This window comes from Pinus tabuliformis, chromosome 7 (genome assembly GCF_031772625.1).
Source record: "Pinus tabuliformis cultivar Carrire ecotype Pingquan chromosome 7, CPIR1, whole genome shotgun sequence".
In the NCBI taxonomy this organism is placed as follows: Eukaryota; Viridiplantae; Streptophyta; class Pinopsida; order Pinales; family Pinaceae; genus Pinus; species Pinus tabuliformis.
The window spans coordinates 1,607,584,705-1,607,600,133 of record NC_142293.1 but is presented as its reverse complement, the minus strand read 5'-3'; the positions used below and the strand labels follow the sequence as shown (position 1 = coordinate 1,607,600,133).

Below are 15,429 nucleotides of genomic sequence, written 5' to 3'. Positions count from 1 at the left end.
TTAAAGTGAACATGATCATTCACATCTAAAGTCATGTGATTACTTTCCTCCTCATCTTCATCATATTCATATGAACTTCTTCCACCCCATCTTATTTTTGATGGACTTATAACAACCTGCAATATATTTGCCATCAATAACCGAAAATAGAAAAATTCCTGAACTCAACAATGTGAACCACTATGAAAATAAAGCATTCAGACAACTAGGAACCTCTAAAATCATCAGCTTTGATGAATAACTAAGTCTGAATTATTAGTTTCTTGGACACCAATCATGTATAAAGCTAAATCATATCCTGCAAAGTAAAGAAGAAAATAAGAAAAAGGAATCACAAAAATAGTATACCTTATCGTCGTCATCACTTTCATTGGGCTGGCTTTTCCTTCGAATGTGTTTCTAACAATAATCTTTCTTAGATACATTAGATGTTGCAACTATAGCAACTTCATCATCATCATCTGCATCTAATATTACATCCTCCTTTTTCTTCCTCACAAATGCAGCTGCTACTCTCTCAGCTTGCTGGTAGGCCTATACATAACCACAATCAAGCGTTGATGAAGAAAGTAGCATCTACTAGCCCCTATGCTTTCTCTGCACACAAACAAATGCAACGACCCTAGCTCAAGTTTTTGATGCCTCTAAAATAAGAAACTTAATTAGAGGCAAAAAAATAGTTAAAAGAGTATTCTAATTTAAATTTGACAGTATGTTTTCTTTCCATCTACATAAGATTAAGTGATAACATGATAAAAACTTTAACACAAAGATGAATGCATATGCTTTATAGGGAAAAGCATAAACTAATAGATAAGTCACAAGAGAACCAAAAAGAGCTAACAAAAATACCAATTGTCTAGTGTTTTCGGGTAACCAAAAGGTTTAGAGCTTGCAGCAGAAAAAGATATGTTTCTGTATTTCTGTAGACCCGAATCAGAGTTGAACCATATAGGATACTAAAGTTTATCTACACAGTTGCAACATATAAGAAGAAATTTTATCTTTCATGGCCTGTCAATGGTGCAAAACCAATACAAGAAGCACTGAAAAGCTTTCCCTTATGCAGAACTCAAGTTAATTATAGCATGTGCTCTAAAACCAAGTAAACATGATTGTGGCCATTTTCTCGTATTCATAATTAAAAAGGGTGAGTGCATGTCAGTTAATTTTTGGAAAATTTTTGGTGGTAATTTGTTCATCCTATTACAAAATATTAGAAATAGCTTATCAAGATTGAGACTGTATTTAATTTGGAGAAAAATAATCAAGATAATTCATTCTCTAATAAATTGATGATCAATGATTATTGGCTAATATGTTTTGGTTGATTTGTGACTAAAGGGTTTACACTGCTAACAACAACGAATAAAATTTCAGTTAGTCGCACTTCAACTTTTGTATGGTATTTTTAAAGTTAAGCGGAAATGTAAGTTTTATATTCCATTTAAGAGTGATTCCTAACACTCACACTTCATTGGTTGCAATTTGACTTGTTTATAGTTTTTTTTAATAGAAAATGTTCTCTGCCTTATACATTTTCCATTTAGAATAAGTTTACAATTTGCCAAATTAATCTCCAATATAAAAATGGGTCATTTGTAGCCAGATTACAATTCTCCTGTAATATGATTTTGGAAACATCAAGTTTATGTTTTTGAAAAATTTATTGCATTCTAGCTCAATAAATTTGTTGGTTTTGTTCATGCTATATTTTTTTTAACATATACACCTTTAGTTTTGAATAGATTGAACAAATTGTGACATAGTTTTTGTTTTGTTTCTTTTATAAGTTTCTAAAAAGTTGTGCATTATTGTCTAAAGGTAGGGACTAGTTGCAAATTCTCCTTGTTATTTCTTGAACCATATTTTTTTATGGATTAGAATAGAAACAACTAGATTTTCACTAGTATTCATGACATTTTTGGGCTTTGAAAATCCCCATTAGTTTCCTACTTGCAATCCAAACTCAAGATACAACCTGATAGAAAAAAATATCTAGCTTTTTTCTGCACCTATCAAGTTGAAGTTCAGGAAATCTGTATGTTGATTGACTGAAGGTTGAAGCTGAAGCAATTTCTCTCTTGACCTCACCTATTGGTCCACTGCAGAAGGCTTTAAAGGCTAAACTGAAGTTTGAACAACAACTCAAAAGCTGGAAGATTGAACTCTGGACTCGACAACTTGAGGTTTGAACTATAAGAACTTGGTGTTTAACTTGTTACTAATTAGAAACATATAGTCGTATTGCTTTATTGGCACATTAGGCAGTAATCATGGTATCTAGATTGTGTGTCTGACACTCAGTAATGATGAGGAGTACACTAAAGAAGTTTTTATTTCTATTTTTAAATTGTTTTGTCTTTGTCGATTTACATTATCTAGTTTTCGATTATGTCGTCATTAAGAAATGTTGTAAAGCGGTGGGCTCACAAGGAACGCGCCCAACCGTATGTATTTCTTCTTCCTTAGAATTTTCAGTCAGTGATTTATTTTGGAAAAAGTAATACAATAATATGATTTTTGGCATATTTGTTTGTAAACTTTGGAAACCTAGAAATATAAATTATGAAGAAAACATTAGACTATTAGCATTTTGTCCATGCAGGGCTGAAAGGAATAAATTTGGGTTACTAGAGAAACACAAGGACTATGTACTTAGGGCTTGTGATTATCACAAGAAGCAAGAAAACATCCAGGTATGCCATGCAAAATTTCTTTATATATTATTTTTTCGATAAATTATTTTTGGGTTGAAATTGTTTCTCATAATGTTTGCAAATAGGAAAAGATGCATCTAATCACCCATAATCTTCTTTTTGTGAAATGGCATGGATCCATAGTGGCATCTCTCATTTATGATACAGTTGTTTGTGTAATTTATATATATCGACGTGCATTTGCTTATGCATGTTCATATGTTACTTTGTTTGTATGCTTTTCTTCACTGTCTTTCCTTTTGATGGTTTAGATTGTTATTGATAATGTAGAGGCTTCGAGAGAAAGCATCATATAGAAACCCCAACGAACTTTATTTTAAGATGATCAACACTAGGACTGTTGATGGCGTGCACCGTCCAAAGTAAGTAAATTCAAATATTTCATTCATTCTTGCTTTAATTGCACCAAAGTTTAAGATGTTAAAAGTTGATTTTTTTTGTGCTTATGTGTGGTGCAAGGCAATATTCCAATGAGGAACTATTATTAATGAAGACCCAAGACATTCAATATACACAGAGTGAAAAGAAGGTACAAACATTACTAAGTACATTGGACAATGTGAAGGTGGATGGCATTTTTATATTTTTTTTGCAATATTTTAGTGGGTTTATTATGAATGATGTAGAAAGTAGAGCAACTTCAGTCTGCACTTCATTGCATTGGTTTCCCTCCTTCAAACATACACACTTATTTTTCCGAAGACAGGTATTATCAGCATGCCAAATTTATTCAGTAAGGCATAACACCTTTAGTGGTCAAATGTATGATCACATATATGGCAAAAGAAAATGCATACATCAACGTTAATTTCATTCATGAGGTTCATTTATTTCCCTAACAGTCTCATTGAGAAATATTCATTATCTAACATATTTGTCAATGATTTGTGTTAACTAACAAGTTATTCATTATGTGCTCTGTCATTGCACCTCTTTGATATTTTAGATTCTCTTTGCTATTAAATTCAGTAAATCATATTGAATTGTGTTCTTTTGTCTAGAAATGGAATAATAGAAGGAATCCTGGGGTGAGCCCTAGAGCAAGGATCCCCTCCACTCTTGCCACTGAATTGATAACTAGCCACTCAATGAAGCATGGAGACTAGTACTCTAGATCAAAGGAAATAACCTTTGGCAATGGGCCCTCATAAAATCCACACGCCTCTAGTTCTATGAAGTCTATCCCAGCCTCTCAGGCATGGTCTCCTCAAATATCTATTAGAAAGATATCCTGCTAGTCCTTTTAAGTCTATCCCAGCCTCTCGTGCAGGGTCTCCTCAAATATCTATCATAAGGATATCTTGTTGGCAGAGGTTGTGGGAAGAGATTTGAGTCCTCACTGCTCTAACATCTAAATGAAATCTAAGTCTTTGGTTGTTGTTTTCTACCAAAACTTGGTTGGACAACAGGGAAGAAAGCATTGATCCCATTGGATAAATCTGGTTGTAGATTCCTATTTTGACAAGTCACAATTCCTCTAACTAGAAACATATTCCCACTCAATTTAATTTATATATACTCTGTGGTAGTGAGAATCTTGTTACCTCCAAAACCTACCTAACACCTCATAAGGGAAAGAACTATATGTAATAGAATACATACACCCTACCCTATATTTGATACCCAAATGCTATTGTCTTAGGAATTGCCAACAATCACATTATTGTTAATATGATATTCAGTTTTAGTGGTTCTCTTAAAATTATATGGAAATTTAAAATAGTACATAAATTACCTATGTTGGTCATTAATATTATCCTGGCCAATTTTCTTAACGTTCGGAAAGTTTGATAGTGTTCGTGAATAATTTTTAAAACTTTTGCAAAATAAATATTATTTTATATAGCCTATCTAAATGAAAAATGTACATCCATCAGAAACAAAGACTTGTGTCTCGATTAGTTATGTTTTGCCTCTTTATGCATAAATAACCATAAAATATATCTTGTATGCACATATTGCCAATTTTCTATGTAGCATTAAAAGCACTCCTAGAGTATTGGCAACCTGTTCATGGTGTTACCTGTTGCAAGGGAACCTGGGGATTGGAGCAGAACATCCCCAATATGGGTTGAATGCTATCAAGAACGGTCGGTGCATGGGCACATTCCAAATGATCCCCCCATATCTGGGGTAGTTTGGGGAACAATCCCTGAATGTTCCCTCTTGTTGAGGAATGTTCCCTAGATGTGAATGTTTCCACTTGTTGAGGGATGTTCCCTAGATGTTACTTGGCAGTGCCTGTTAGTCGCCAATTGTTTCATAGACATTCCCAACATTCCCTAGAGGTTCCCTAGATAATTTCACTGTTGGGTTGTGTTATATTCTTTCCACGACTAGCCCACATAGTTAACCAGGGGGGTTAGAGGGGGAGCGGAGCCCCCTTCGTTGTGCCGATTGTGTAGCAGGGGGATCATAGGGGATTTGAGGCGTACCCGTAACCCCACTTTATGGGGTCCGGGGCAGCGCTACGGAAAATTTTGGTTTTTGGACCCTATGTTAGGTTGGGCGGACCCACCTATGGTTTTGTGCATGGTTTTCACACATGTATTTGGACGTGATGGTTTTCAGTCCATGGTATTGGACGCGATGGTTTTTCAGTCCATGGTATTGGATGCTTCGACATGTATAAATATGTATTATAACATTGAAAGGAACATAATGAAAAATCAAGCCGGTAGTCCCAGTTTTGGGATCCAGGAGAAAATCTCTGTGTATATGTGTTTTATGTGTTATGCTCTTGCATTGTTTATTTTATGTGTTTTTAGAATTCGTATGCAGGTAATTTCTGTACGGAGTTAAAACCTACATTCACTTGCTCATTGGATTTTTTGTTTCGTTTTGTTTAAATCAATGGCTATAAATGTAGTTTTCAGGATTTCCATAACTCCTCATGTAATTCTTTAAAGTGTGCTAGCTCAATGGAAGAGCACTTGTCTTACAACCAGGAGGCTGGTGGTTCGATTCCATTGTGCGCTAACATGAATTAATCAATGATTTTGTTGTTTATTTTTAACTAAATGTTTTTTATATCGATTTATTTCAATGGTGAGATATTTCTGGATTCATTGTTTTATATTGTCTCTAGAGAAACAAAAGTGATCTTTAAATAAAAAAAATTATTGTCTCTAAAGAGACAATAGCTAGCATTAAAGACATGTTGCTCTAATCCAAGTGTTGTCTCTAGAGAGACAAAAATGAAATTGTCTCGTAAGAGAAAATAATGCTTGTGTTATATATTGTCTTTATAGAGACAATTTTTTAAGACAATAATTTTTTAGACACCCACTTAAAGACAACATTTAGGACGATACACAAGTTTTTTTGTCTCAAGTTAAGACAATCTACCCAAAAATTGTCTCAAATATTGTCTTAAAACCCCCTTTATGTAGTAGTATTTGAATTCCATAATTCATAGCAAACACATCATTTCTTTCGATAAAAAGTCCATTAAACCCAACATTCATAATTTCATTATGATTGTAAGTTAAAATAGATGTACATAATAGTTAACATGCATCCTTACTTATACCTTTAAATAATGAGAGTTGAAATGCTTGAATATTTTGGCACAAAATATTCTCAACTTAATAGTTGACAAACGAGTGGGAGAAGAATCAAGCCCATTGGACATTGTTTCAAGTAATTATATACCAAAAAAAAATTAAAATATAAAATAAAATATAAAATCTATTCTAAACAAAAATGTTTTTATATAATTCTAAGCACAAAGATTGAATTTATAATCTTGCAAAGGATCCATACTAGTGCAGTAAGTCGTAAGTCAATTATAATTTCCTCACTTATAGATTAGTTACAAATCAAATGTGAGAAGCCAAGAAATAGTAGAACAATTTGTTTGCAACATAAATATCCAACATTATTATTATCAAACGGACCAAATTAAGAATTGAATCAGCCCGAAGGATGGTATAATATTAATGATGTTAAAACATTTACATAGAATATTGTATACTATTAATGATGTTAAAACATTTACATAGAATGTGTTCCTGGTCAACAACTCATTAATCTTGGGTTATTGGAAAATGTTTTCCAATCTTGCGTTATTGGAAAATGTTTTCCATTAGATGTTCTTATTTATATAACTGGGAAATAATGGAGAAAACAATTGTTTGGTTGTTTTGATTGTGTATTCTTTTAATACTTAGAGTTTAAGAGGTTGTTTTGATTGTGTATCTTTTTAATATTTAGATTTTATTTCTTAAGCGTCTGTTTTCTAATTTTAATTTGGTATCAAAGGAAGGGTCTGTCTTCCAATTTTAATTTGGTATCAAAACCCATATAGTGCTGGCAAGCCCTTATCCGGCCAAGGAAATAGAAAGCATATGTATTTGTCTTCCAATTTCAATTTGCTATCAAAACCCATATGGGCGTGGGCCTTGGCCGCGTAAGGACCAAGGAAATAGAAAGCATATGTATCTGTTTTGAGATGTATCCATAATGTGTTTTTATTTTAGTTTTTTGTCCATAATATAAACCTTCAGTGTGGACAACTTGAGCTACTAATGCTTATTTGGAGAGTCGTATTGGCTGTAGTTGTTGCCTTCCATGGTGGAGTTATCAAGCAGGTATTGAATCTGCTGTGTTTTTAACAGTGGTTGGGAAAAGCACAAAAGCACACCAGTCCACGAGTTTGTCCGGAGGAGTCTGCACGCAAAGGAGTCTGTGGTGCGTGGAAGACCCATTTTCAGCTGCAACCATAGGTGGAGAGTTGTGCGCATAAGGAGGCCGAGCTTGGCATACATCTCTGTGGATACACTGTCAATAGTGTCATGGGTGAGTATTTCTAAAGTGTGGGAAGACTTATGTGGAAGAGTCGAACCAGCGTTGTTGAGTTCGTGTGGTCGTGGATCTGTGGTAACCTGTGTGTAGAAAAAAAAAACTTCGACGGTATGAAGCTGAATACCTCGTTGGATATTTGGATATAGAAGAGAATTTAAGGTATTACGATATTTTAATGGGAGTGCTCTATTCGATGTGGTATTCTTTTGAGGTGCGGTAACCAATTAAGCATACAATCTCTTTAATGGCTATGGTAAAGTATAAGTGATTAGTAATGTGGTTGCCTACTAATGGATTTATGGTAAGAATTTTGGATGGTCGAAGATAATTTTATTCAGTTTAGCTAATTCAAAGTGGAGTGATTTTGTTAGAGTTAGTTAATTTAGTAAATTACACATATTTGAATATGGAAATCTAAGATAATTATTTGAACAGTGATATTAAAAATGTTAAAAGATGATGTTGTGGGTGATATGAACAATTTCCGAGGAGGATTTAAATGAGAAGCAATAGCAATTAAAGGATGATGGACAATTAACTGAAAGTTTGTGAGTTTGTGGAATAGACTCGCGATTGAAGTCTATTATTTATCACATTCGTGTATTAATAGGCAAGTTTATGATGTTTTGTAGTGGTTATTCAAAATTTTGTAATATTATGTAGCTATAATTGTGTGTACCCCCATGAAGTTCATGGTAATCTTAAAACCACTTTGGAAGTGTAGGTTTGTGGTAAGCCACAAACCACTTGGGAGAGTGTATGTAAGTGCAGGTTTGTGGTAAGCCGGAAACCACTTTGTAGTGTAGGTTTGTGGTAACCCAGAAACCACAAGTGTGAGAATGAAGTAGGCACATATTCTTGTAGCATGGTTTAGGGTCAATAGAGAAAACCATGGGCATGGTTTAGGGTCAGCTGACAAAACCATGGGTATGGTTTAACGTAAGACAATAAAACCTAGTCATGGTTATAGGTAATCCGAGAAAACCCAAGTTGACCATGATGGAGGAAGACTTATAAGTAAATGTACAAGAATGAATATATAATGGTTGACTCAACCATGTACATGAAGGACATCCTAGTAGTCTGGTGATTGCAGCAGTTGGTACTCATGCATTCTCGTAGATGGTTGTTGTTTTATATGGACATCAAAATATTATTTTTGTTCATGTTTGTAAACACCAGGACCACAACTAGACTTTGCTAATTGAGATTGAGACAAATATTCATTAAGGGGGACTTAGAAAATATATTTCCTACTTGTCTTGGTTGTGTCGCTTTCTATGTACAAGAGTTTCTTCCGAGTGTTTAGGAGTTTTTTAAGGTTTAGTTGGTGGATAGATCGCTCCAACTAGTTAGCCTCCTAAATTGATGTGTGGTTGAGATATTCACTCAATCAAAAAATTAGATGTCCAAAATAAATTAACTCCAAACATAACTCCTTGTACTTATAATATATTAATATGAATTGAATTTTTAATGTCTATTGTGAAAATTTAATTATATCTAATCATTTAACAAAATTGTGTGATATGCATGTGATATCTTCATTTTAATGTAAAGGAATCTCCACATCTATATTACATAGTATTCTATAATTAAAATTATGTTATATAGAATAGATAATACTACACAATTTTCTTTACTTACTATTCGCAAATCTTTCTAATTGTTATGAATTTAAGTGATTTCTATATTGTATCATTTGATTTTGTTTCTTATTCGACATCCTATTTTAACATGACATTCTTGAACAAATGCATAGTGGATGAACATTTTGTAATGCAATCCTTAATGCATTTCCTTGAATATGACACACCACTAAGGCATAGACAAACACATTGTTGATAGGATATTAAATATGATCATATATTTTTAATTGGAAATTATATTTTTATTAATTTATTAATATAAAGAAAGAAATAGTAGTGAAATATTTTTATAATTTAATTTATAATATTTTTTAAATATTTATTAATAAAAATATTAAAATAATAAAAACAATTCTTAATATTAAACAAAAATATTTGAATAAAATATATTTAATCTAAATCATAATTTGGTTGAGAAAAAATTATGTTCATTCTATAGTCCAGTGTAATGTGTAACTTTGTCTATTCGTCATTAAAGTTGAAATTTTGCTCATGTGGACCCAAATAAAAATAAATAAATAAATAAATAACTATACAAAATATTTAAATAATGTCGGTTAATAAAACAAATTACACATGAAGAAATTGGATCCCTCTCAGCTCATGTTAGATCAATATTTAAAATCGATCTATGCTAGTATTATTAGACAATTATACCTCTCACCTTTCTTCGAAAATATATTAACATCTCTAACATGCTTTCAAAATTAGAATGTGAAGGCGAAATTGCTAGTCATGTTAGGATCATGAAATATTGAGAGAAGTTATAACACCCTCATAATGGCCCTCTTAAACTAGACTCCATAAATTTATCAATAGTTTTTTAGCTTTAAGGTTATGAGAACCCATGATTTGTTAGATGGTATTCATCTCTCATATACTAGACATCATGTTAATTAGTGTGAGTGACCAATAAAATCTTCGTAATAATGTTTTAGACACTACCATTTCTCTTAATAGTTAGGAACACCCAACCATCAATCATATAATTACTAAATATAACTAAAAAAAATTCTTAAATATTCACAAAAATGATTTAAAATGCAAAATACCCTAGAACTATCATTTTTATTTTTCAAAATCCAAAATATCATTTTCAACTTCAAACTTGCATTGCCATGCCATATGGACTCGGAACCTCAATTACCTGATATAAGGATTGACTTAAAGCCTAATGAAGGTTAAGTTAATTTAACGTGGATTGAATTAACGGATTTGATTAATGTTTAAATGTATTATTAGTATTTTTATTGGGTCATTTTCAGGGAATTTAATAGATTTTTAAATATTTAAAAAATATAAAACAGAAAAATAAATTATTCCACTGGATCTTCCGAATATTTTAACATATTTGGAAATCCACAATCACCTTACGCTCAAGTTTAATATTATTCCTCAAGACATTCGGTGATACTCACGAACCATTAATTGCGCTTCGGATCAAGACCAACAAGAAATTAGACGTCGACTGAGCTGAAAATGAAAATGAGGTTAAACGCTGGAAAATTTAAGCAGCATTGAGTATACAACCACAATTTACAGATGTGCTGGAAATATTACAGACCAAGTAAATTCAACGAGAAATGCAATGAACTAGAAGCCCTTCACATGATACTGCTATCTATCCAAAGTGAATTCAACTTGTTCAGTAAAAACGGTTTGCTCGAGTACTATCATTTTGCTGGATCCTTTTCATGCATATATGGCTTAGTAACTTGTCTATATTGTTATGAGAAGATCCTTTTTCCTGGACTGCTCGCTTGGCAATTTCCTTCAGTTGTCCTATTCTTCTCCTTATAATTCCATTTGCTCCCTCTCCTTTTATGAAATTCCTCACCAACAACGCTAACTCTTTTTTCCTCACCGTCTTTTTCAAGCGCATTCCAATTCCCCACTCTTCACAAACGAATTTCGCATTTGTTTGCTGTTCCGCAAAGAAGGGCCAGCATATCATCGGCACCCCTGCGCTTATGCTCTCCAAAGTGGAGTTCCACCCACTGTGAGTTAGAAATCCCCCAACAGATTGGTGTGATAATACCTTTATCTGGGGCGCCCACTTCACCAGCAGACCTCTATCCTTTGTTTCCTCCAAGAATTCCTCGGGTAAAATGGCAGATTCACCATGAACTATATCTGGCCTGATAACCCACAAGAAGGATTGGTTGCTGGAGGCGAGTCCCCATGCAAATTCCAGGAGTTGTTCATTAGACAAAACTGTCAAGCTCCCCAAACAAACATACATGACGGAGCATGGCTTCCGAGTATCCAACCATGTGAGGCAGCTCCTTTCTTCTTTCCACATACTCAATTCATCTGAGAACCCATCCTTAGCCTTACAATGTAACGACTGAGAGAGCAGCAGAGGGCCAATGGCACAGACAGGGAAGTGAAGTGAGAGTGCCTGCAAGACTGGGCCTTCGAGCTCATCGAAAGTGTTGAGTATTAACCCATCTGCTGCTAACGTGCCTTGGGCTTGATTTATTACATTTTGAAAGAAGAAATCCGAAGGATCAGTAACTAGGCAGAAACTGGGCAGCTCCTTCAACCGCAGCGGGGGCATTCCCGGGATGCAAGTTATTATCACTTCATCAAGAGATTCCTCAGTGAGGCAGCTCTCATCTGTAAAATATGAACAATACTCTGTCTCAATATAAACCAAACATAAGCAATCTTCTATTCCAGTACACAAGCGAGCATATTGTTGTTAATAAAAATGAAGCTGAATACAAATAGGTTTACAGTCTGCGTTAGTAGTAAATGTTCTGCACATCGTTCTTCCCCGCCTCCATATTCAATGGGTCGAGAAATATGAGAAAGACCTCATTGAAGTTTTGACAGTATCTCATGGAGCACCATGGAAAATTACAAAAAACAGATTAAAGTAAGTGTTTTTTTGGCTTTTTCTCCTTTTAAATAATAAAAAGCAAGTCAATAGCGAATTTGGACGCCGGTGTTTAGAATAGTTTTGCAAGTACAGTGTTCAAATCTAAGTAATATAAATTTATCATTAAAAGAAAAAATTCATGAATAATATATATATATATATAAAAGCACAGGTATATAGACATGAAATAAAGCATGAAGCTACCTTTGAGAGGAAGATATCCTTCCTCTATGATCTGAGGCATGAAGAAATAAAGCATGAACCCGCACGCACTGGTCGTCCAGAAGGCTATTCTTGGAACACCATAATCGTTGGCAATATTTTGCAACTTTGATAAAACCCCATCCCACACTATAAAGCTGACCGGAGGAATGTCGGGACGATTCTGGAGCTTCTTCATTAACTGGCGCAAGTGAATATGAGCGTTATGTTCCATGGATTTGGCCAAGTCGGTAATATCATGAGTACGGCCGTGTTGGGCAGGCAGGCCGTCGGGCACTGTTTCGAATCTTATATTCATCGAAGAATCGTCGGTCATAGGCCCACCAGACTCTGCCAGGCGCTCCTGAACAAATTCGGTATTCACAAAAGTGATATAAAAACCGCGTGAGGACAAAACTTTGGCCAAGTTCATGAAAGGCTTTATGTGGCCCTGCAAGGGAAATGGAAACAACAGGGCATGGCGGGGGCGCTGCTCATCAACTGAAACTGTTTGCCCTAATTCCATATTCCGTTAACAAAGGGAAAACTACCGAGAAGGGCTTGAATTGTGGATCGATTATAGGGATGCGCAGGTATTTATAATATTGATGTATTCAATACTATTCTTTAGAATTGACCAGATATAATATTAATAGAGAATAGACCAAATGTAATATTCTTGAGAATGGACCAGGTGTAAAGAAAAATAGACCACCATTATGTTTTCAATTTTTTTTTTTTTAATCTTCAAACAGATATGAATGTTTGAAAGTTTTCAGCACGAGGCTGTCGCAATGCCCTAGAATCACGTTCGAAGATTAGTGATCCATATGCGTCAATGCTTGACAGGCCCAGAAATTTTAAATTATGTCAAGGTAAGTTGTTGTCAATTTTAAATTTTAAATGCGTCAATCCCCGAATGTTGTTGTCAATTTTTTGAGTGGACGTTTCAGTTACACTCCGGTTGGCTTTCTTGGAAAACCAACAAAAACTTCAACGTCTCACGTGACATTCTCTCGTCAGCACGTTTCCTAAAACCAACGTACGACAAAGTAAAAAGCATTTCTTAATAAGAGTCGTTCACATGTTAGATCAAATATCTAACAAGATACAAAACAGGAGGACATATCGCAAATTTATTCAGTGAAAGTTGGAATTTTGGTAAAAAGCCAACAAAATACAAAAATAGAAAATATTTCTTAATAATATTCATTCACATCTTAATACAATATAAAAAAAAACAAAAGAGTAATACATCTTCAAAATTTATTTAATCAAAGTATGAAATTGTAAATAGAATATCTACAAAATACAAAAAATGGCACATGTTTAATAGTTAATTATTAAAAAATAGCACATGTTTAATAGTTACTTAATTATTAAATATGAAATGGCTGAGTGGGAAAGGTAGATTCTCACAACTACCACTCTTTACTATTATAATTTTTAGTTTTGGTTGAGTGGGAAAGGTAGATTCTCACTAACTACCACACTTACTCTTATAATTTTTAGTTTAAATTCGGTAGGTTAGACCCATAGTAACCTAAAAATAAACCCATTCACCATATATCCATTCATCATTGGTTTCAATATACGCATTTATTAATTCTTCTCTTAAATATATATAATTTTAATACTAAATTTAACAATATAAAAATATTTTTTTACAAATTTTATCACAAGTTTAAATATACTAATTTATCAATTCTTCTCATACATATATATAATTTTAATAATAAATTTAACAATATAAAAATAATTTTCACAAATTTCATTAAAGAAATTTAGTAGGCTTATTTAAACATATAAGATATCCTATATCCTATCTCTTTTCGCTAGCATCAACTTTGTCACTATGGTTTTTGTATTTTTTTTTTAACAATATTTTGGTTAAATGGTTTTTTTTTTTAACAATAGTTTAGTTAAATAAGTTTTTATAGTATAATATTAATCAATATAAATCTATTTTCATTTTAAATATATTATTAATGCTTTAAATATTATATATATAAAGATAGTGTTAATTATGAAATATATTATGTATAATTTTTTTAATTACAACTTTATTTTTTAAATATAATTTTAACTTTTTAAGTTAATTAAATTTATATTAATAATATATAATATATAATATATTCAATTTTATATTGAATATAAAAGAAATTATATCTCTCAAAACTAAGTACACACTATTAATTTTAAATATTATTAAAATATTATAATGGTAGGAAAACGTATTTTTATTTTAAATATATTATTAATGCTAGATATACTATATATATATAAAAATATAGTGTTAATTTGAAATATATTATGTATAATTTTTTTGAATTACAATTTTATTTCTTTTAAATATAATTTTAAAATTTTATTTTTTTTTGTAGTTATTTAAATTTATATTAATTATATATAATATATAAAATATTCAATTTCATATGGAATATAAAAGAAATTATATCTTTCAAAAGTAAGTACACACTATTAATTTTAAATATTATTAAAATATTTTAATTATTTCCTCTATTCATTTGATAAGAACTCTGAATAGAAAGGATGGATGAAAAATTAGAAGATGTTGAATCATATTTTTCTCTTAAATTTCCTCTATTGGTTTGATCCCCTCTCTTTGTGGCTTTGATTTGTTACTTTTCTTTTTTGTTTTCTATTTCCTTTTTAATGTGGGTTTTTCTTTTTTCTTTTACAATTTTTTAAATCCATAAATTCTCTTTTCAATTTTTTGAATATTAATTGTTATATAATGGTACTTTTATTCTTTTGTTTAATAAAATTTATCCTCTTCTTTATCAGCGTTCTTACTATTATATATATATATATATATATATATATATATATATACTCTTCTTTATCAATATTGTTGCTAATATTTTAATAATACATATATAAATGCTCATACACATTGATTATATATAGAGAGAGATTAATAGTTTCTAATTTATTGATATCTAATAACATTCTTTTTCTTAAGTTATTACTAACGTTATAATTTTTTATTTTTACTCATTCATATGTATAAGTTACATATTTATTTTTACAAATATTAATATATATTTAACGTTTTACTATAATATTTATCTTAGTCCTTTTAACTATAAGTTATTTTCTTTTAATTTTCCTATATTATTTTATATTCATTTTTTATATTTTTTCT

At 31.9% G+C, this 15,429-nt stretch overlaps 2 protein-coding genes across 2 annotated transcripts; one reads left to right on the top strand and one right to left on the bottom strand.

The window, feature by feature from the left end:
• Positions 1–2,394: 2,394 nt before the first annotated feature.
• LOC149254309 (putative U3 small nucleolar RNA-associated protein 11) lies at positions 2,395–7,616 on the top strand. Its single transcript, XM_089454753.1, has 6 exons — positions 2,395–2,450; positions 2,609–2,699; positions 2,991–3,082; positions 3,180–3,249; positions 3,347–3,426; positions 7,340–7,616. Exons 1-6 carry the CDS (start codon positions 2,395–2,397, stop codon positions 7,614–7,616), a joined length of 666 nt encoding a protein of 221 aa, XP_089310879.1.
• A 3,081-nt stretch (positions 7,617–10,697) lies between these two features.
• Positions 10,698–12,814, bottom strand: LOC149254308 (linamarin synthase 1-like). Its single transcript, XM_089460130.1, has 2 exons — positions 12,264–12,814; positions 10,698–11,794 (listed from the first exon to the last, which is right to left on the bottom strand). The coding sequence occupies exons 1-2, from the start codon at positions 12,784–12,786 to the stop codon at positions 10,821–10,823; spliced, it is 1,497 nt and encodes a 498-aa protein (XP_089316256.1). The 5' UTR covers positions 12,787–12,814; the 3' UTR covers positions 10,698–10,820.
• Positions 12,815–15,429: the final 2,615 nt, after the last annotated feature.

Coding starts and splice junctions, on each gene's coding strand:
- LOC149254309 (XM_089454753.1), top strand. CDS start 2,395: ATGTCGTCATTAAGAAATGTTGTAAAGCGGTGGGCTCACAAGGAACGC. Junction 3,250..3,346: donor ATACACAGAGTGAAAAGAAG/GTACAAACATTA, acceptor TGAATGATGTAG/AAAGTAGAGCAACTTCAGTC. Junction 3,427..7,339: donor ACTTATTTTTCCGAAGACAG/GTATTATCAGCA, acceptor TGTTTTTAACAG/TGGTTGGGAAAAGCACAAAA.
- LOC149254308 (XM_089460130.1), bottom strand. CDS start 12,786: ATGGAATTAGGGCAAACAGTTTCAGTTGATGAGCAGCGCCCCCGCCAT. Junction 11,795..12,263: donor AGGATATCTTCCTCTCAAAG/GTAGCTTCATGC, acceptor CATATTTTACAG/ATGAGAGCTGCCTCACTGAG.